The following is a 23,492-nucleotide window of genomic DNA, read 5'->3' on the forward strand; positions in this document are numbered from 1 at the left end:
ATAACATTTTGCTTCCCTAGATTGCAGAGAAAAAAAAATATGATCTTTCTTCTCCATTGTATGAAGAAGTGCTCTCTTTTTTAAATAGATGATACTAAGCAGCTGAATCTCCTCAAATTCTTTCACAAACAGAAAGCCATTGAAACAGACAGCAAGATGTCAGGATTTCTGACTTAACTGTCATTATTTACAGTCAATAAGATTTCAGAAATTTTAACTGTAAGGCTCTCATTTCTGTGATAATTGATTTAAAAAAAAAATAATATCTGCTAAAGAATTCACCAAGAAAAGGCTGCTAGAGAAAATCCTAAGAGGTGCTTAATACGACTAACAGTTCTCTTCATCTGTCCTTCATTTGGCAGGAGTGTTGCTTGTCTGTACAAAAGCCGCCGGCATTTCTCATGTGAAAGCTATGGGACATTGAACATCCTCAGCAAAATCCTTGAAGCTCCTTCATATGTTTGTGCTTTGCTCAGCCAAAATAAACTTGTACACTGACCTTGTGAACAGATGCCTGGTAATGAGGTCACAGAACTGAGTAACATTTTCAGAAAATTGTTTTACGGTGTAATAAATGTTCTGATTAGATTCCTAGTTTCATCTTTAACATGCTCAGGCGGTTCAACTTGGGAAACCTAGCCAGGGGTATTGCCAGTCTTTAAAGGTCACACTGAGAGTTCAGTATTTTTAGTCTGAAAGATATTTTTAACAAACCATATATTGAAAAAAAAAAAGTTTAATAATTCTCAAGTCTTACTATTAGCTTTTCGAAGTTTCTCCTTAAACTTGACCTATTTCCTATTTCGGTTTCAATTTATTCTTCAGTAGGAAATGTCTGGTTCAGTGATTCTTCCATCACAGTGCCCTTCCTTGACATCTCCAGAGATGAAACTAATTTCCCCTACTTTAAAACAGGCACAGTAAAACTTGAGGCAAATAGTGTTAACATTATGCTGTGTTCAGCATATTTAATGACCATTTCTAATGAATAAAATCCAGTATCGTTGATGCCAACATTCCTCTACTCATCGGAAGAATGATGAGGGTTGCCTCATCATATCAAGTTCACTATACACAGTGAACTTGGTAACAAAAGGATCACGAGATCACAAGTGAAAAGAGAGAGTTCCAAAGTGAATTCAAGTTACAGTGGGTTTGTTTTGCAGTGGTAACTTAGATAATTTTTATGCTGTTTCCTGCCTTTGAAGTAGGGAGGTGGTTTTAATTTGTTAAATGTATAAATAAAGACAAGCAATAGATCACAAAGAAGGTATGGGATCACTTTTATAGTCTTTCTACAAAAAGGTGTTTCAGTAAGATAATGCTTATTTTACTTTTTATTTATTTTTTTTGTCTGCACCCTGAGGCTTGTGGGATCTTTGTTCCCTGACCAGGGACTGAACCAAGGCCCTTGCAGTGAAAGTATGGAATCCTCACCACTGGACCACCAGGGAGTTACTAGATAATACTTTTTTTAATAGTGGAGGGCAAGGGGTAGGCTCTAAGCAACCAAAGAGGAGGTAAAATTTTCAGTTAGTGGATACAGACATTCAGCTTGACAGTAGTGGCCTGAAAGGGTAGGGACTGTATCTGTTTTGTTCATTGCTGCATCCCAAGCACCTACCATATAGTAGGCATTAAATACATACCTAGATGGTCAATACATTAAATATCTGTTAAATAAACATATAGGTTGTTAAATACTGATGGCAGCAAAGTATGTATAAAATAAAAATAAACGAAGGAATGAGGAAAGATAATCTGGTTGGGGTTTCTGGTTCCTTATGTAGAGGCTGGAAGTAGTAAGTCAAAATAAAATAAATATCCCACAAAACAGTTACAATACGAATCTCACAGAGGAGGCAGGATTATAAACTATATTTAAGTGTTGAAGTGAAGGGGGCAAATGAGATTTGTGTGTGTCTGTTTCCTAAAATAGTACTCTAAAATGTTTATATTCCTAAACAATTTTTGATGTTGAAATTTAGTTTTTAGTTTTTCGCCACAGAGTCAAGTTGAATGTTGCTTTTAAGTATGGAAAATTCAGAAAGCATCTTCTTGGGGGTGTAAATAAATAACATGTACTTGATTTGTGATGTTGCTACTGCTGCTAAGTCACTTCAGTCGTGTCCGACTCTGTGCCACCCTATAGACGGCAGCCCACCAGGCTCCGCCGTCCCTGGGATTCTCTAGGCAAGAACACTGGAGTGGGTTGTCATTTCCTTCTCCAGTCATGAAAGGGAAAAGTGGAAGTGAAGTTGCTCATTCGTGTCCGACTCTTAGCGAGCCCATGGACTGCAGCCTACCAGGCTCCTCCGTCCATGGGATTTTCCAGGCAAGAGGACTGGAGTGGGGTGCCATTGCCTTCTCCGTTGTGATGTTAAATAATGCTCAATTTTATAACAAAGAAAGCAAGAAACCTTTGGTCCCCTCTGTCCATCCCCCTGCAGGCAACCACTTTAAAACCTCTACTTTCTTATATAGCAGACAAGGACTTTAGTTCTCCTCTGCCTCATTTTCTCCTCCCTGACATCCTCCCAAAGCAGAAGTTAAGTAAAAGGCTGATGGTTATTTGGAAAGTCACACTCAGAACTTTCTGAAGCTGAAACCTATTTTCTTTCCACATACTACACACCAAAACCAATAATGCCATGGGATTTAAAATCAACCACACTAATTACTACATGCAAAGAAATCCAAAAGCCATAATGCGAATTTTCACATAAGGCATTCCTTTGATAATTTGGCTTGCAAAACACAACACATGACATTAGTAATTGGCTAAGTAAAATCTTAAGTTTTAAGAACAGAAATTTTTCATGCCTTATTTTGAATAATCAGTTACCTCAAATTGGTTGAAGTATGGGTGCAGAAGTAAGCCAGAAATCCTACCAAGATATTGCCATGGAGAGAGAGAGGGAAAAAAAAACACCAAAGACAGAGAAAGAAAGAATGGTCATCTTTACTAAAGGTTATTTACTCAAAACTATTTTAAGGTTATAAAGTAGGAAGATTATGACAAAATGACATTTTTCCAGTATGTTTTATTTACTATCTCTCATTCTGTCATCAATTAAGAGTTCAAAATATCCTATCCAACAATTACAGAAGACGTGTTAAAATATCTTTAAAATAGTCTACTTGTTGTTTTCTAATATTACAAAAGTAAACAGAAGGTAAATTTGTGCCAAAATTTATAATGATCTGAAATAAAAAGCCATCCTACTTGGTTCACTGGCAATGTGACACTGGGTTAAAAAAAAAGTTAAATAAAAAATTACCTTCACTGCTGCAGTGACGGCAGCTGTAGCCGCTAAATTTAAACCTTGCCGCCCAAAGTTTACCATAGTTTCATAGCCTCGTTCTTTTGCTTGGACAATATAATCATCAATTTCCTGGAAAAAAAATCAAGCCCGTAGGTATTAATTTTATTTAAAAAGAATGTCAAGAGGCTGAAAACTAGGACTTTCCCCCCTAATATAATAAATAGTTTCACTCATTTTATAGCATGCAACATGTGATGATGAAACACATTTCTAACAAATGATTTGTGGAAATAACTTATACATCTTACCCTTTCCTTTGAAGACAGTAGTGGATGAAGGAATTTTCTATATATTAAACTTGCTCCTCTGGTATAAGGAGAGAGCAGCCATATGACAAAAGCAATCTTAAGCTCATAGTAGAGGGGGAACCTGACAAAAAATTTGAAAAGAATGCTGGTGAAAATAAACTACAGACAATGAGGAAATCACACAGAAAAAATTTTTTTCCAAGTTCAGTCACTGTGTTACGCTTTCACAGGTAAAAAGTTGTGATCAGGAAAACAACTATGTTTGAACTGACGAATTAATCTCACTAATTATATAGATCAGAGCAGCCTGTCCCCTCGCAGCGATTCACAACTTCTAGTTCAAAGTTTTTCCGTTCATGTGCATTTTTTTTAAAAACTGTTTACTTTTTGGCTGCATCTCCATGGATGTTGGATCTTAGACCAGGGATCAAATCTGCAAACCCTTGCACTGGAAGGGAGAGTCTTAACTACTGGACAGCCAAGGAAGTTTCAAGATTGCTCTCTATAGGCAAAGACAGACAAGCTGCCAAACTAACTGGAGCAGTTCAGAGAGGTCATTCAGTTCAGGTTCAGTTCAGTTCAGTTGCTCAGTCATGTCCGACTCTTTGCGACCCCATGGACTGCAGCATGCCAGGCCTCCCTGTCCATCACTAACTCCCGAAGTTTACTCAAACTCATGCCCAGTGAGTCGGTGATGCCATCCAGCCATCTCATCCTCTGTCATCCCCTTCTCCTCCAACCTTTAATCTTTCCCAGCATCAGGGTCTTTTCAAATGAGTCAGTTCTTTGCATCAGGTGGCCCAAGTATTGGAATTTCAGCTTCAGCATCAGTCCTTCCAATGAATATTTAGGAATGATCTCCTTTAGGATGGACTGGTTGGATCTCCTTGCAGTCCAAGGGACTCTCAAGAGTCTTCTCCAACACCACAGTTCAAAAGCATCAATTCTTCTGTGCTCAGCTTTCTTTATAGTCCAGCTCTCACATCCATACACGACTACTGGAAAAACCATAGTCTTGACTAGACGGACCTTTGTTGGCAGAGGTCATTAAAAGCATTTAACCAGGACAGTAAGGTGCACCCACCCTGTCTGCAGAGCCTAGCTGCCAGGGCATTAGCAGGACATACCTCCCAAGCGTTAGGTGTGTTTTTAAGCATTTATAAGCTCCAAGTGCGCAATGTTACCCCATATGCATACCTCCTTCTCTTAGAGCTCCCAGAAAACGTCCCCTCCAATCTCATTTGGCCAGAATTGCAGTACTTGACAGACCTAAATTGTTCACTTGGAAGGAGAATGCAAGTGCCATTGTGGTAACCTGGAAATTAGGATTACACACCCGTGCCCCTTCCCACTTGGGTTTTTCAGCATCTTCTCCCATAGGCTGACTACACTTCCTCAAGCAAGGACCGTGGGTTTAGTCATGTGACCTGCTCTGGGCAACAGAATGTGAGTGCAACATATGCTAAATGCAAAGAAAAGCTTTAAATGCCCTTTGACTCCCTCACTTCAATACCCCCCAACCTCTTGCTTTCAAATTCTGCTTCCTGTCATGAGAATATCTGCTTCTTTGCCTTGGTCCATGAACAAGAAGACACTTAAAACTGAGCTGAGCCCAGCAAGGCTGGCAGCTGACCATTTGTCTTCGTGTACGCTGAGCAAGAAATGAATGCTTGTTTTTTAACCCATTGTGCTTTTAGGGATGTTTGTTGCCATAGGAAAAGTTAAGTAATACAGCACAAGGGAACAAGCACCCTGTGGTCTATGTATTACTAAGATACATGATAAAAAATCTGGGCTCTTCTGATGAGACAGGTGGGCAGGGAGCAGTGAGGACCGACTACTGTACAGATGATGAAGGGTTTCTGCACATGCAGTTACAGAGGAGTCTCTGGACTTTCGTTGCTCATGACAAGTTTTTTCTACCTTGTTTACTTTTTAATAGTGTATATATGTACATCTGCAACCAGAAAAAAAGAGATGCATTTAAAGAGAGAACATAGAAACTTAAGAGACCTAGCATGGTTTAGAATCTGTTCTGCCACTTATAAACAAACAAATGAAAAACCCTTCCCAAACCCCTTTACCAAAACATAACAGATAAATGAACTGTGGGACAGAAGGAGGAAGAGAAAGATGGATGCAGATACAGAGAAGTTGATACCTAAGGGTTGGTTGTGAAGAACATTTAAGTCTCATGACTTCTATTTTTTCTGAGCCATCCAATGTGACCTAGTGTGCTATGAGAATACGATGAGACTTACAAAGTCAGAAAGACAGTTAAAGCAGAGAACAGTAAAGATGTGAAACAGCAACAGGAGGGGATGGAAGTAGCCACTGACCAAAAGCAAGTAAAAGGAATGGTGACTTTCAAATTGATACCTATATGAGCAACTGATTGATTTCTTTTCAGCTCAGTTGGTAGCCTGGGTAAAGAAGAAAACAGGAGTGTTGTTGGGCTGATTTAAGTTAGGGGTTTGTGCAGTAAGGGTGGTTGAAGACAGTGGCAAGGTAGTAAAACTTTAGAGGTTGAAAAAACGACTTCTCCAAGTGATGGCAAGGTATAGTTGGAAATACATGACTAAAATATAGCACAAGGAGATTCAGGTTGTTCCACTAAGTATGACTTCTCAGTAAAATGTTTGATCCTTGAGGAAAGAAACATGTTTCAATTCTGCCTCGTGCTGTTTGGAATAGGGCAGTCAAGGAGCTGGTTTTGGGAGTGGGTGGTGGCCGTGTGGACTTGATGTCATCCAGTTTGAATGTTTGTGGATGAGATTTTTTTTTTAATTAGTTTATTTATCTATTTTTTAACTTTACAATATTGTATTTGTTTTGCCATACATTGACATGAATCCACCATGGGTGTACATGTGTTCCCCTTCCAGAACCCCCCTCCCACCTCCCTCCCCATCCCATCCCTCTGGGTCATCCTGGTGCACCAGCCCCGAGCGCCCTGTATCATGCATCGAACCTGGACTGGCGATTCATTTCATATATGATAATTTACATGCTTCAGTGCCATTCTCCCATATCATCTCGCTCTCGCCCTCTCCCATAGCGTCCATAATACTGTTCTATTTATATGTGTCTCTTTTGATGTCTTGCATACAGGGTTATCTTTACCGATTAACTAAATACCATATATATGTGTTAGTATACTGTATTGGTGTTTTTCTTTCTGGCTTACTTCACTCTGTATAATAGGCTCCAGTTTCATCCACCTCATTGTGGATGAGAATTTTAAGGATAGGAGGGAAGTGCTAAAACCAGAAGCCATGGGCTTCAAAAGGGGAGTTTGCTTAGGAAATATTAATAAAGAAAAAATAGTCTGAAGTCATCTGTGTGGGAAAAAAAGATAATGACAACCAAGTTTTCTCTGTTCTGAGATCCCGGGAGGTGTGTGGGAGAAGGGCGGGAGGAAGTGGCATGTGGGCAGGAGGATGAACTGCCTTTACGTGGGAGACTCCATAAGGAAGGTAATGTCCTTGTGGGGAAACCAGGTAAAGGAAATGATACCAGGGATAATTAGGTAGACTGATGAAATTCATTTAGTTACGGATGGACTTCCTTGGTGGTCCAGTGGTTAAGAATCCTCCTTGCGCTGCAGGGGACACGAGTTTGATCCTTTTTTGGGGAACTAAGATCCCACATGCCACAGAACAACTAAGCCCACGTGTCACAAGGAAAGATGCCCCACGATGCAACAAAGATCTCACATGCTGCAAGTAAGACATGACACAGCCAAATAAATAAAATTAAAAAAAAATTATTAAAAGAAATTCTCTTAGTTAACAGCAAGAGCAGGATAAGAACTCAGGACACCAGATAAGAGTCTACATTATGGGTATTTCTCAGTGCTAGAACTTACCAAGCGACTGTTTGATCTGCTACTGTTTCAATTACAGTATACAGGGCAAAGACAATCCAGTACATCATCCATCGAACCTGCAAATAATAAAAATACTTATGAAATAATAGACCAAAATTATTGGCGACTGAATAGTCGTATATATCATACATAGTATGTTGGATTAAATGAAGAAGGCGATCGTTTAATTCTCAACAGGTTTTATGCCTGACTTCCTCACGTCACCCCATCGGTTGTCCTGGGATACAAGAATTGAAGGATAACAAACCTCTAGGCTTAATACAGTATAATGTAGGAACCTAAATGAAAAAATTCTTAACTGGAGGAACATTCTTTACAAGATTTTATTACATGCTTCTTTATGAAGACTATTAACTGTTTAATTATTATAGAAACCATATAGTATGATATGACCACATTTAATCTTTATTAATCTTTTAAATCTTGCATTCCTTATTTCTCAACATCTTAGTCTTTGGAAACCAAAGACTGATCCTGGATTTGTTACATCCATAATGCTAGTCACCCACTTTTAAAGTCTAGGGTTAGTATCTTCTTCCTCCTTCCCTAAATGTAAGCCTATAATCTTTTACATATCCTTTTCCTTCTTCTACTCTAATACTGTAAGAGTTCATGCAATAGACCAAATATTTGTGTTTCCTCAAAATTTGTATTTTGAAATCCTAACCCCAAATGTGGGAAGTTATTAGATCATGAGTCCTCACAAATATGATTGGTGACACAGCAAAAAGATGGCCATCTATCAACCGGGAACAGAGCCCTCATCAGACGCAGAATCTACCAGCTCTTTGATCTTAGACGTCTTAGCCTCCTGAGCTGTGAGAATAAATTTCTGTTGCTTATAAACTCGTCTGTCTATGTTATAGCAGTCTGAATGGACTAAGATAGTAATCCAGGATATTTTTACCTCTTGTCTGGACTAGAGCATCCTATAAGGTCCCTGAGACTCTGTGTCTCTGTAGCAATACTTCTCACAGAATGGTGCCATATTAATTTTTTTTGAACTCATTCTCACAAATTTATACCTTTCCACCTCCCTAAGCACAGAGACTCTCTTATCACTCACATAGGTTGGATTTTTATTAAGGGTTAAAATCTCTGCTTTCTCAATAATATAATTATAGGTAACACAAAAAATCATGCTGACTATAGGCCAGAGACTGTGCTAAGAGCATCACATATATTAATCCACTTATCCCCCACAACATTATGAAGTAGACTACATAAGTATATAATTATAAGGAAGTGGTGGCACAGAGAGGTAAAATGACTTATTCAAGTTCATTTAGCCAGAATTTGAATCCAGAGTGCTCGACTCTCGAATTGGTGCTATTATCCAATTTTACCACATACAGAAAGGAATGTGAGGAATTGCTAAATGTGAGGTCCAAGAATAACCACTACTTCCCTATTCTCATCACAATATGATGACAAAAAAAAAATTAGGTCTCTATAATTAGTTAAGAAATTGACCTATTTAGTTTTAATACAGATGCTTCTTTGGGTATTTTATAAATATGCAACTATAACTCAGGTGGCTTTAACAGTTTTCTGTTTACATGGACAAATCAATTAATAACAGCCATGAATAACTTTTGAAACAATGTCTTGTGACATACGAAGAGTAATTTACTGTGTGTGTGTGTGTGTGTGTGTGTGTGTGTGTGTGTGTGTGTGTGTGTGTGTGTGTGTGTGTGTGTGTGTGTGTGTGTGTGTGTGTGTGTGTGTGTGTGTGTGTGTGTGTGTGTGTGTGTGTGTGTGTGTGTGTGTGTGTGTACTGTTGCTCAGTCTTGTCTGACTCATTGTGATCCCACAGACTATAGCCCACCAGGCTCCTCTGTTCACAGGATTTCCCAAGCAAGAATACTGGAGTGGATTGCCATTTCGTTCTTTAGGGGATCTTCCCAACCCAGGGATTGAACCCGTGTCTCCTGTGTCTCCCGCACTGCAGGCAGATACTTTACCATTGAGCCACCTGGGAAGCCCAATTTACTTCACTTAAGAGCTTAAAAAACTACCCAAAGCAAATAGCACATTATCTACATTTAAAATATAATGAAACCGATTTATGATTATCACCTCAAATTAAAAAAAAAAAGACTAAATATTCTCTTCAGTTTTTCACTTTTCATGAGTTACTTTACTCCCTCACTGCTGCCAATTCCAAGCTTTTTGTCCCAGTGTGGAGAATTTTTCCAGGGTTAAAATCGTATATGTTTTCTCTTGCTGCCCCCTTCTTTTAAAAGCCAAGAGAGGCTCTCACACAAGTTCATTCATTTAGCCTTTCCAAATCAAACATTAATTTAGTACTTTTACCTTTCAACTGTATTCACAAGGTTATCCTCTCAAAAGGAAATGAAAGAGAAAAACCTGGAAACAAAACAGTGCACTTTCATAGGGCTAGAAGGGACCCTGGAGGTGATCAAGTTTTTTTGAACTAAACAAGCCGTTATTGAAAACTGTAAAACAATTACAAAAAAACACACACCCTGCTCTTGTTGGTCCTTCCGTTCTACTCACTGTAGGGCTCTTGAGGAGACTCTAAGAAATCTCAGTGCTCCATGGGGCAGAGTTCAAAAATAAATAACATGGCAAACTCCTCTCCTTTTACTGAGGGCCAAAATAAGTAAGTTGTGCAAGAGGCTGAGCTAGGAAATGGGCACAAGGCCATAGTCTACAATGAAGCCTGAAAAAGGCCGATTTTCAAACAAGAGGTTGCTGTCAGATCAATCTTTTCATTTCTTTCTCTCTCCCTCTTGCATTCAGCACAAGGATTTCAGTGTAAACCTTACCACCTTCTTTCCTGGGAAAGTGGCAGCTTAAGTTAACTGGTCTCTCTCACAGGAAGTTTAGGAAACTTTCAGAAAAATAAGTGATTTAAGTCAATGCTTGTTATTTTTCCATTATTTCGTATTTTCATCATTTAACTATTTCACAACCCTCATTATGGCTGTGATCTTCCAAATGGATAAGAACGAAAAACAACACTCCACAAATAGTCATAATTTACCTAATAGAGTTGAATAGAACTGAAAGGAACTGTACGGGTAGTTAATGTTTGGTGATACTCCCTGAAGTACTAGTTCTCAAATAGACTTGAGCTGCTAGAGTCCCATACATTCCAAAAGCACCCTGACTTCAGTAAAGTCAAGTACTTACTCAGTTTTCAAATTCATTTTATTTATTTATTTTTATTTGTTAATTGTGGCTGTGCCGGGTATTAGCTACGCCATGTGATCTCTTAGTTGCAGCATGTGGGATCTAGTTCCTTGACCAGGGATAGAACCTGGGCCCCTGCATTGACAGCACAGAGTCTTAGCCACTGGATCATCAGAGAAGTTCCTGAAATTCATTTTAAAACCCACCAAATATAGGAGTGCTTTCACATATATAAATATTATATAAATATATAATATTTATCTCTAAAAAAAAAGACTATATTTATTTAGGTTGTGAGAATATTAAATAATGCCAAAAATTTAAAAAGGAGAAAAGAAGAGAAAGAAGGCTCTGTCTTCTTAGTTAAAAAACAATAACAAACCATACAATTAATAGTGTATTCCTGGTCATTTTCCTGAGGTATTGGCTCAATTTTATATAAGCAAAACTCCATGGTTCTAATTAATCTTTAATGAATATATTCTTTGACAATCTGCTCTCATAAATTTATATATTTTTTGTTTTCCTTATTAGAAATATGGACCTTAACTATAGTTGAATTGAGGTAATTAAATGAATGCAGTGAGTGTGTGTTATTCATGTGAGCAAGTATGAAGAAAGTTAACCTTGAAAAGATATTGCTTTCTTTTTCCTATTAATGGATTTGGTTGGGATTTTACACCAAATGATTACTCAGCAAACCTTTTATTAAAACTATACCTCAAGGCTGCTCAGCCTACTTTTTAAGGTCTAGCCGAAAGAAAATAACAGAATTAAGTCAAGGTCAAAAAGAAGGGAAGAAAGAAAAGAGCAAGACACAAAATGATAATTAAAAATATGTTAAGGTAAAATATTCTTTAGATGGACAGAAAACATCTATAACAAAATGTAGTATTAAAACCAAAAAACTGGTAGGAAAACAATGCAAATTGATAATCTCATGATTGTATATAACCAAATCTAATAGAAATAAATGCTATTAAAATGTTATGCAAATAAAAGTCAGTAACTTAACAGGGAGCTGTGATATATCATAATCCACCTTTAAAGTTACAGGGAAAAAAATTTATGTTCTTAAGAAAGTGGGAACAAATTCTATTTCTTTCCAGTTCAGAAACAATTGGTAAAATCAACAAACTGATGTTTAGATATCTTCATGAGAACAATGAATAAGAAAGCTACTCAAAATATCCACAAACAAATGGTGGAGAGGGTGTGGCGAGAAGGGAACCCTCTTACACGGTTGGAGGGAATGTAAACTGGTACAGCCACTATAGAGAACAGTATGGAGGTTCCTTAGAAAACTAAAAATAGAGCTACCATATGACCCTGCAATCCCACTCCTGGCATATACCCAGAGAAAAATATGATTCGAAAGGATACAAGCACCCCAATGTTCATTGCCGCACTGTTTACAATAGTGAAGACATGGAAGCAACTGAAATGTCCACCGACAGAGGAATGGATAAAGAAGATGTGGTACAAACATACTCAGCCATTATAAAGAATGAAATAATGCCATTTGCAGCAACATGGAGGGACCTAGAGATTGTCATACTGAGTGAAGCAAGTCAGACTGAGAAGGAGAAATATTATATGACATCCCTTATATGTGGACTCTAGAAAGAAATGATACAAATGAACTTATTTATAATACAGAAAAAGACTCACGGACTTAGAAAATGAACTTATGGTTGCCGGGGTTGGGGAAGGGATAATTAGGGGGTTTGGGAAGGTCATGTACACATTGCTATATTTAAAATGGATAACCAACAAGGACATATTGTATAGAAAAAAAAAAGAAGAAAGCTTTTTCTTTACTCAACTCAAAAAGCTTTACTCAACTTTTTCTTAAAAGTCTTTTTGACCCCAGGGAATTGAATTATCCAACAAGGTGGAGCTTATGAGCACTAAGATGGAAACACACACACACACATATCCTACTTTTGATTCATCTTTCAAATAAAATATAATTTAGACAATTACTAAGGACTCAGATGGGATCATTACATAGAATACTCATTGATATAGCTGTAATAAGCTCTACCTACTTCACATCATGCGACTAGAAACAGGAATACAACAGCTTCTGTCCTCAAGGATTTAACATTTTACTGAAGAGAAAAACAAGTAAATAACAGCGATAAATAAAATGTTCTGCTGTTTTTACTGCATTAGACACCCTAGTTCCCAGTATGAGTCAAGAGCACAAGAGTTTGAGGAAAGCTTATAAAAGGGACTATTTATATAGTTGTGAGCAAAGTTCAAGAAAACCAATAAAGAATAGTGGTTCACCCTTGAGCTAGCGACAGCAGGAACCGGCATTACTCACCTAGTGTGAAGAAGGGTGGACAAGGACAGGTTTACTGGAATCCAGACAGGGTAACCATCGAGGTGTGGTCTCAAGTGGACACTCACAGCAACCCCTGGTGGCAGGGAGGAAGCTGGGAGAACTGTACTCTGACCTCATGCTCACCCAGCCTTCTGATTTTCCGCAGGAATCTCTCATGAGCCAAACCCAAAGGGAAGTCAGAAATGATGCAACCTGTATGGATCAGCCTCCTGGGCCCTAAGCAAGGCAAAGAAAGGTGGGACGTGGAGGAGAAACTCTACTGGAGGGGCAGGTGGTAGGTCTCAGCACTATATAGCCTGTCAACTCTTGGAAATATATCAGCAATCAAAATCATTCCTCGCCACTTCCACAGACACCTCACCAGTCCAGATGACAATCATTTCCTGTCCGGATTATTCTCACAGTGTCCTAAGTGATCATTCAGCTTTTCTGGGTCTTTTTGTGTACATCACTCAGAGTGTCTCCTTAAAGAGCAGGTCATTGTTAATGTTCAGTCACTAAGTTGTGTTCAACTCTTTGTGAACCCATGACCTGCAGCTTTCCCTGTCCTTTACACCTCCTGGAATTTGCTCAAATTCATGTCCATTGAGTTGATGATGCCATCCAACCATTTCATCCTCTGTCGCCCCCTTCTCCTCCTCAATCTTTCCAGCTTCAGGGTGTTTTCTAATGAGCTGGCTTGTCACATCAGGTAGCCAAAGTATTGGAACTTCAGTTTCAACATCCATCCTTCCCATGAATATTTAGGACTGATTTCCTTTAGGATTGACTGATTTGATCTCCTCATTGTCCAAGGGACTCTCAAGAGTCTTCTCCAACACCACAAGTGGAAAGCATCAGTTCTTAGGCGCTCAGCCTTCTTCATGGCCCAACTCTCACATCCAGACATGGCTACTGGACTACACGGTCATTCCTCTGCTGAAACTCCTCTGTTGGCCCCCATCAGAATTCTTACCTTGGCCTACCAGGCCCTGTGGTTCTGGCTCCAGCTGCCTCTCTGATCTCATCTGCTCCGTCCCTCCTTCCCCTGATCTGCTCCAGTCACATCAGGCCCTTTTACTATCCTTCCTGGGTGCAGATATGTTCCTGCCTCAGGGCCTTAGTAATTGCTGTTTCATTGTCTGGAATGCTCTTCCCTCAGTTATCCATGTGGATAGCTTTCTCACTTCCCTCAGGTCTCTGCTCAAATATTTACCTGAGAGCCCTTTCTTCACTACCCTGTTTAAAATAACAATGTCCTTCTAACTCCCTTATCATGACTTATTTTTCTCTTTAGCACATATCACAGACACATCTAACAAATACTAAAATGCTTTCCTTGCCTTTCCTTACTAAAATGTAAATGCCAAGAGGACAAAGCTTTTATTTTGTTCTGCTCAACCCTCTGTGTCTGCAGAGAAGGAGCTCAGGAAATATATGAATTGTTGAATGCATATGGAACTACACAGAGCTTCGTGTGCTCCTTTTTGTAAAGACTGCGAAAAGCTTCGACAAGAAGTAGAGACATGACAATTGAATATAAAGGAGTCTTCGAGGGCTGGTTTAAAAAGAAAAATGGGGGGAATAAAAAATAGCATAGGCTAAATGAAAGCATGTTTATAGCCTCGAGGATTGAACGTTTTACTGGAGAGATAATGAGATTCAAATTATGAGGAAGCAGGAATACTTAATGGGAACAAGATCTTGTATGAGATAGACAAGAATAAGAGGAGAAAGAAGAGTGAGATCAAGAAGCTGGGATGCATCTTCCTCTGAGATAGAATGAAGAGTGGCCATGTCGGGAAGAGGCCGAAGTGGTTCACAGGTGAGGACCTCTGTCTTTACTCTGCAGTAGGAGGGCAGGTCATCTTTAACGTTGGGGATGGGTGGGAAGGAGAGTGGATTTCAAAAGAGTAGTAAAGGTTTATGAAATTTGTTTCTATGGATGGAATAGGGATCTGCCTAGGGTAGAGATGGAATAGATTATGTGACCAACGATGCCCTCGGCTTCTCTGGGTGTCAGAGAGAGGTGGCTGCAATGAAAGGTCTAGGATGGTGAAACAGGACAGGGGTGGAGATGACAGCTTGCTGTTTATAAAAAGGCAAATGACAGGGGCTGGCCGGGGAGTCGCCCAGCCAGAGCTAGTGCTTCTCAGTCCATTTCTGAAAGAGGTAGGGCCATGTGTTCAGTTCCCGCCAACAGAATATTTGCTGAGGCTTTTGAGAAGTGAGAGTGCCTCCCCACAGGCTCTTCTCTTGTCCTGTGGCTGGGAGGGCAGGGAGCAGAGCAACCTTGGAATCTACATATTACAGATGGGCAGAGCCCCATTTCTTCTTACACGGTTGCTTGAGAAACATTTCTTGATGAAGTCAGCACTATCCTGGACTGTTATGCTAAAGACAAATATGATTTTATATTCCCTCCGCCATTACATTTTTGTTTTAGCTTAAGAATGTGCCTCCAGTGCAGGAGACGCAAGAGATGTAGGTTTGATCCTTGGGTCAGGAAGATCCCCTGGAGTAGGAAATGGCAACCCACTCCAGTATTCTTGCCCGGGAAATTCCATGGACAGAGGAGACTGGTGGGCTACAGTCCAAGGGTGGTAAAGAGTCAGACATGACTGAGTGAGCAACTTACCTGCTTACTTATAATTACAGCAGCTTGCTGCTGCTGCTAAGTTGCTTCAGTTGTGTCCGACTCTGTGCGACCCCATAGACGGCAGCCCACCAGGCTCCACCGTCCCTGGGACTCTCCAGGCAAGAACACTGGAGTGGGTTGCCATTTCCTTCTCCAGTGTATGAAAGGGAAAAGTGAAAGTGAAGTCGCTCAGTCGTGTCTGACTCTTAGCGACCCCATGGACTGCAGCCTACCAGGCTCTTCCGTCCATGGGGATTTTCCAAGCAAGAGTACTGGAGTGGGGTGCCATTGCCTTCTCCCTACAGCAGCTTAGCCTACCCTAATATAAAAAACCTCTGTGGGGACTGAAAGAGCCATGGTTCCAGAATTAGGTGGACATCAGTCATAGTGCTGTTGGCTGCTACCTGTGACACCATTAATGCCCTGGTTGGCACTGATGGATGCTACTACCACAATGACCTGGAAATGGAGAAGAGGAGTATTATTTTAAGAAACCCTGCCTGAGATATCCCCAGGGGACTCTCAGAAATATTGGGGGGATTCTCCTGGTGGTCCAGTGGCTAAGACTCTGAGCTCCTAATGCAGGGGGCTTGGGTTGGATCCCTGCACAGAGAACTAGATCCCACATACTGCAACTAAGACCTGGGGCAGCCAAAAAAAAAAAAGTATTTGAGAAGAAACTGGAAGATAGGCAAGATTGATGTTCTCATGCAGCAGACTAGGGCAAAGCCAGAGAAATATTATTTTAAATTACTTTCATTATCCTTTGGCTAGTGTGGCCTCTACCTGTATAAATTTGTTATTGTCTGTATTGCCAGTAGATGTGACTTACAGAAATCCCTTGGTACTTTCAGTAGGCCAAGAAATCAGATACAGATGCTCATTAGAAATATGCATAAAGTTTAAAATAATTATATTCTGAGTGGTAAGCCAAAATATTCAGAGAGTAAAACGCATAAAAGTCAGTGGGAAGACTACATGAAAAACAGTTGTTCGATGGCCTGTTTTGCTGACTTTGGTTTTGTTTTCCCAAGAGTATACCTAATGACTATTACAGTACCTGGCACAAAATAAATGTTAAGAAATATTTATTAAATTATTAGTGACCTGGGCTAACTTATGAACAATAATATAACTTCCTTCTTTTTCCTAATTATTTTGTAATAAAGTTCTTTTGAAGTGGTCACAATAAAATGGCAATCATTTATCAATCTTGGGACACACTTTCCCCACCATATTTTTCATAACTAGAGAAATATGATGAATGTTTTAATTAAAAATAAAATATGTGCAAATAAAAATTACCCAAATGAAATGTTAAAATCATTTAAATATCAAAATAAATTTATTTTCTGAGAAAATATACTCTTATAGTTAGGCAAGTTCTTTAGAAAATGGAATCATCTGTGATATAAAACCACAGTATCTAAAATTACATTCTGGTTTATACAGTGCATGGATTAGATTATCTAATTTAACAAGCCAGTACTTGCTTTATTACTCAAAATCCAGAAGGCTTTTGTAAGACTTAGCATTTCACAAACCCAGACAGTCATGTGATAGTGTTCTTGCTTTACTCTCCCAAAGGAATTAGGATATTTTAAGCCTGAGTGAATACTGTAAAATGAATGTACTCATAGGCTAAATTTACTATCAAAAGACCATGCTCCATTTAATAGGTATGCATTTACCTATTCCTGATGCCAAAAGAAAAGTAGGCCTCATTTCATGGTTTTTAAACAGTTTTCAACAAAACAAGTTTTTATGATTCAATATTCTGAGACAGAGTTTGCAATGCAATTGATTTAGATCCCTGGACAAACAAATAAAGCAAATAAAAAGTGAACTATAACTGTAAGATAATCCTCCTGATTTCCATCACAGAAGTTGAGAGCAATGCACTAGTATATTTATATTGGGGAATATCATGTTCTGATGTTAGGCATATTGCTGTACATTCACAAGAGTTATGGATAATTGTGGTAAAGGCATATTAATTCAAAGGCATCTTTCTCAAATTGTATCTTTACATAACTTATTCTTGCTATGCTATGAGCATTGTGGTATTATGATAACAATGACATTAACAATAATGTATGTTAAATGATATTTGTTGTTCAGTTGCCTGGTCGTGTCCGACTCTGAGACCCCATGGACTGCAGCAGGTCAGGCCTCCTTGATCCTCACCATCTTCTGGAGTTTGCCCAAGTTCATGTCCATTGCTTCAGTGATACAATCCAGCCATCTCCTCCTCTGTCGTCCCCTTCTCCTTCTGCCTTCAATCTTTCTCAGCATCAGGTCTTTTCCAATGAGTCAGCTGTTCCCATCAGGTGACCAAATTATTGGAGCCCCAGTTTCAGCATCAGTCCTTCCAATGAGTATTGAGGGTTGATTTCCTTTATGATTGACTGGTTTGATCTCCTTGCATCACAGTTCAAAAGCATCAATTCTTTGATGCTCTGCCCTCTTTAAGGTCCAGCTCTCACAACCGTATGTGACCACTGGGAAGACCAAAGCATTGACTACACAGGACCTTTGCCAGCAAAGTGATGCCTTTGCTTTTTAACACACTGTCTAGGTTTGTCATAGCTTTCCTGCCAAGAAGCAGTCATCTTCTAATTTCATGACTGCAGTCACCATCTGCAGTGATTTTACAGCCCAAGAAGAAGAAATCTGTCACTGCTTCCACCTTTTCCCTTCTATTTGCCATGAACTGATGGGGCCGGATGCTATGATCTTAGTTTTTTTAATACTGAGTTTTAAGCCAGCCTTTTCACTCTCCTTCTTCACCCTCATCAAGAGGTTCTTTAGTTCCTCTTCGCTTTGTGCCATTAGAGTGGTATCATCCGCATATCTGAAGTTGTTGATGTTTCTCCCACCAATCTTGATTCCAGCTTGTGATTCATCCAGACTGGCATTTCTCACGATGTGCTCAGCATATTAGTTAAATAAACAGGGTGACAATAAGCAGCCTTGTGGTTTAGTTGTACTTGTGCAAGTACAACTAAATTGTACATGCACAACAACAACAAAAAAGGTATGTTAACTTGACACATATTACTCAGGGCCTATTATAAACAAAATGCTTTGACATGATATAGTCACAAACCTGGATGTCAAGGCATTCCTATGCAGAAGAAGCTTTCATGGGAGGGATGAGTAAAAGAAGACATATAAATGGATAATAAGTGATTACCAGCCCAATGTTTGATCCAGCATACCACTAGTAATATTTTAATATACTATATATTATTCATTTGCCTTGTAGGAATGACATTTTTTCATTTCCAAAGGAAAGCCTTCCTAACCGCCTCCACCCCCTCCAAAGGTCATATATAATCTTTGTGCACTCTACTTTCCCTTTCAGTGTATCTGTGTAAAGGTTCGTATAATATCTGCCTCTGCCTTTTGACTATTACAACCAAAGTTGTTGTTGTTCAGTTGCTAAGTCGTGTCTGACTCTTTGCCAACCCATGGACTGCAGCACGCCAGGCTCCCCTGTCCTCCTTTATCTCCCAGAGTTGGCTCAAATTTGTGTTGATTGAGTCGATGATGCTATCCAACTATCTCATCCTCTGTTGCCCACCTTCTCCTCCTGCCTTCAGTCTTTCCCAGCATCAGGGTCTTTTCCAATGAGTTGTCTTGTCACATCAAGCAGCCAAAGTATTGGAGCTTCAGCTTTAGCATCAGTCCTTCCAATGAATATTCAGGACTGATTTCCTTTAAGGCTGACTGCTTTGATCTCCTTGCAGTCCAAGGGACTCTCAAGAGTCTTCTTAACAACCAATAGGGACTGAAACTGTCTTGTTCATCGTCATGTCCTAGGACCTAGCCATCCCTGTACCTAATAAACCAAACACACAGGAAGGCTTTTACTGAACAGTTTCTTAATGTTAAGGTCTGAATTGATGAACAATTCAAACAAATAACTCTAGACTGCACAGAGGAATTCATAACATATAACATAGTCTATTTTATCAAAGTTGTATTCAAAGGTATCAGATATTAAACTATTTTCCAGTGTTTCCTAATTGCAGATTATTTCAATCATAGGCAATTAATGATGGTTTTTCAGAAAAAATGAAAAATTACATATGCCTAATGATTTCAATTATAACCACACTAAGTAAATCCAGAGCATAAAATGCTAAAATATGCTTCACTGGAAAAAAAAAAAATCCTCACTGAGTCTGAAAAGAAATAAACACTGCTGAATTTCAGACCACCCAAAGAGAACTTTATTTTCTGACCATTAGTTATTCCCTCAAGTCAGCTCACCCAAAAGATTCATTCTACACCGCATTTCAGAGACAACAGAGAGAACTTCTAATAGAGATTTCTTTAGAAACAGGATCGAGTTGAAAAGGTTTCTCTTGTTTCAGTAACATTATGCAATAATTTGGTTATTTCATAATGATTTTTCCCCATTAAAAACAAAGAGGAACAAAATGTGAGAAATCAAATAGAAAAACGCCCTTTTTTATCCAACCCAGATGGCTCAATTATGGGATTTTTCCCAGAGCTGTGCCAAGTTAGAAGCATGCTTGAAAATAAGCTAGTTGAAGTTCAATCCACAGTGAATAGAGACATTGGTTGAAAATACTTTTTTCTTAAAAAAGAGGGGACATGCGTTGGGGTAAGTATGTTAGACTAGGATTGATTTGCGTTTCCCTGGCTTTTGGGTACTTCCTCCCTCACGGCCCCACTGTCTTAACTTTCTATAGCTTGCCAGGAACTAGGATGTTTGGGAGTCAGTTATATTAATACTTTCAGATGCTGAACTTGCATCATGGTTTACCTGAAGTTTCCAGACATCACTGCCAAAGACCTCACAGAATATCCTGTTGTTTTGAGGAGGAAAGTCTCATATTATACAGATGTATTTGGTGTTAAAATGAATTAAAATGGGGCAGACTGTGACTAGAAATGGATAGTCTTTCACAAGATTACCTTGGTTTTTCCTCAATGCTCTTGAGTCACAGAAGCCCCGTGTATCTCATCCCTGATCCCAAGTAAAAGTTTGAGGAACTTGAGAGAAGGAAAAAACACAAAAATGTTTAAAAGCTAGATGATAATTAATTTAAAAGGAGTGTTGAAAAGAAGATAAAAAAGTAGGAACTGCTTATGGGAATTGTTCCCAGGAACAGAATTTAGGAAGGAATGACCTCTTACTACAAAATGACTCTTTGCATCCACACTGGCTGATAATTCGCACTTCACTTTTTCTATTATTTGAAGTCCTATTGATTCATTTGGAATAATAAATATTTGTTAGAGACACAGTTCACTTTTAATAGAACTGCACAGAATTTCTCATGGATTTTAGCATGGGACAGAGCCTATGCAGACAGAAAGGAGTAAACTGGGTTAAATGGTCTTCGTAATTGTCATGCTTCCACACTAAATTGTCATCCTACCTTCTTTATTTGCTTAGTGTTCCCAAAGTCCTGGGCCACTGCATTTCCAACTTGAGGCATTCCCAACAGCTGGCACCACTTCTTAGGCACCTAGGTCCCCTAGTTTCTCATGAATCTTTACACGGTCAATTCCACCTTGCTATTTCCACCGTGAACTAATATAGCCACGGAAAGGTATACTCTTTTTTCCAAATGACTGGCAAGATTATGACTAACAGTAGATGAAAACTTTCCTTCTTCAAGTAATATACCACTTTCTTTATACAAGTTGTAGCTTTATAGGCTCAATACCATATGTCAAACATACAATAATCATTCAAAGAGTAAGAAGCAGCCTAAATAAATACTACATGGGAAAACAGCATCTTTTCGAGAAGCAAAGACTGGAAGAAAAAAAAAAACCTCTAGGAAGAATACATCTGTCATGACTTGACAGTGAATCTATGTTTAATTTAATCTATATCAAATTATTTTCCTTCAAAAGCATGTGCAGTCAGCCTCACATAGAGAACTGAGGTTCACATTTGAGTGAAGAGAGAGAGGCAAGTTACAGGGCATGGGATACTTGGGGTATGCAGCCGATGGATGTGTACAGTGGGCAGGACAGTATGATCACTGTGCGTAAACACAGTGAGGGGAACAAAAAGGTGGGAGGAAAGGTACAGGAAGAAAGGTGGATGATTCCAAAGAGAAACTTCATTGATGTAGAAATGTCATGTATGGAAACTAGGAGAAACACCCAACTCAATACCCTTACCCTCCTATAGTATAATATGCTTAACTTCATTAAAACATTATTCTTTGGGACTTTCCAGTGGTTAAGTGGTCCAGTGGTTAAGACTCTGAGCCTCCACTGCAGGGGACGCAGATTCGCTCCCTGGTCGAACTAAGATCCCACACGCCACACGGTGTGACCAGAAATTTTGTTTTAATTTTTTTAGTAATATATTCCAAGTTGTTAGTCCATTTACATACAGATGTTTCTAAAACAATCTGTTTGTTATTTTGTGCCCATCTGCCTACATAAACTTATACTAAAAAAAGCACAATGTGGTAATTATTCACTTTTCAGAATATAGTAAGATACCTCTCTTAATCAATGCTTTTCACTTTGGCTGTGGATAAGAATTACTTGGGAATTAAAAGCAATTATGTAGATTCCTAGGCCCCATCATCTCAGGGAGGAGAGAGGGCAGCAAGGTGTTTAGAAGGCAAGCTCTATGAATTTGTAATGTGTAAGCAGAGTTGAGAACCTGTACAAAATTCTTGCTACCTGAATTGTGGTGTGCAGACCAGCAGCACTGGCAGCATCTGGGCACCTGCTGGAAATGCAGAATCTCAAGCCCAGGCCAGAACTACTTAATTAGAATCTGCATTTTAAACACAATCCCAGGGATATTCCAGTGTTCCTCAAAGTGTGACAAGCACTGCAGTGGGAGGTGCCCTATGTTTTTTCTGAAAATACCAGTTAGAAGGAGGTGGTATCATTCATGAAGAAAATGTAAAAAGAGCCTTGGGTTTGGAAGCAAGATGAACTCAGTTTGATAATTTGTTCGCTATAAACAATTAAAATACACCCTTGTTTTCATAACACTGCTTAGGCACATCATCATTTTTTAAAAAAAGAACCTCAAAAAATAGAAGGAACTGAGCCTTTAGCCCACTTCTCAGAGGCATTGTTTATGGCTATCAGTTGAAAAGACAAAAGTTCTGAGTGAAATACCCAGGGTAGGGCAGCCTATAGGCTTTTCTGCCCAGAAGCCCCAGGCAGGATGGCTCATCCTAGCGTCCAGAGCCGTCTGGACACGGACCGCTGGACGGAAACCCCCTCCCTGCCCAGGGTGAAAAGTGCCCTCAGAGTTTTCTCCCTAAGAGTGTGTCTAAATCTGCTTCCTGCAGAAAAAGCAAGGTTGAAATTATACTCAAACATCACGTCATTGGCAAAAACATCCCCAGTTGGCTCTAATAATTTATTCTGACAATCTTTTAAAGAAGAATATAATGCAATAACATTGAAGTGTTAAACCTTTATTTAAAAGATGCTGTTGGAAACCTTTGAAAGTTAATACAATATTTTCAAATAAAATTACTTAACTTCATCTATTTCTGTGACTTTTGAAGACCTTTTGATGAATTTTTCAGTTTTACCTGCAGTCTGAATCTGTGGTTTAAGAAAACTGATCAGTCTATATAATTCTATATATTTTAAATTTTTATAGTTATTCAAAATACCTTCAATCTTCTTACAATCCATTATATTTCTGAAGTAACATACCACTCGTGAGCTTTTAAAATTACATGAGGTTTTCTGACAGATTTTATTTTTCTTACTTAGCGAAAGTCTTCAGGAACAGCTCTAGCTTTTATATTTTTAGGAGGACCTTTCACAGCGTGATGGCAATCTGGCTGACAATATGATGATTATAGCTGTAGCTGGTGAAGCACTATATTACTAAAATCACATAATGGAAAGATGATGTACA

The 23,492-nt window shown here is 39.0% G+C and overlaps 1 protein-coding gene across 3 annotated transcripts in view; it reads right to left on the reverse strand.

The window, feature by feature from the left end:
* REEP3 (receptor accessory protein 3) overlaps positions 1-23,492 on the reverse strand; it is a 101,867-nt gene that overhangs the window by 18,642 nt on the left and 59,733 nt on the right. For 2 of the 3 annotated variants that reach the window (XM_081568985.1, XM_081568988.1), the window contains exons 3-5: positions 7,443-7,519; positions 3,575-3,695; positions 3,282-3,395 (exon numbers count right to left, since the gene is read on the reverse strand). In XM_081568985.1, coding sequence (XP_081425111.1) covers positions 3,282-3,395; positions 3,575-3,695; positions 7,443-7,519 — 312 coding nt within the window. The remainder of the gene's footprint in view (positions 1-3,281; positions 3,396-3,574; positions 3,696-7,442; positions 7,520-23,492) is intronic. The other variant, XM_081568986.1, reaches the window with a different exon arrangement.

Source organism: Giraffa tippelskirchi, chromosome 2 (genome assembly GCF_054371585.1).
Source record: "Giraffa tippelskirchi isolate mGirTip1 chromosome 2, T2T-mGirTip1v1.2.pri, whole genome shotgun sequence".
In the NCBI taxonomy this organism is placed as follows: Eukaryota; Metazoa; Chordata; class Mammalia; order Artiodactyla; family Giraffidae; genus Giraffa; species Giraffa tippelskirchi.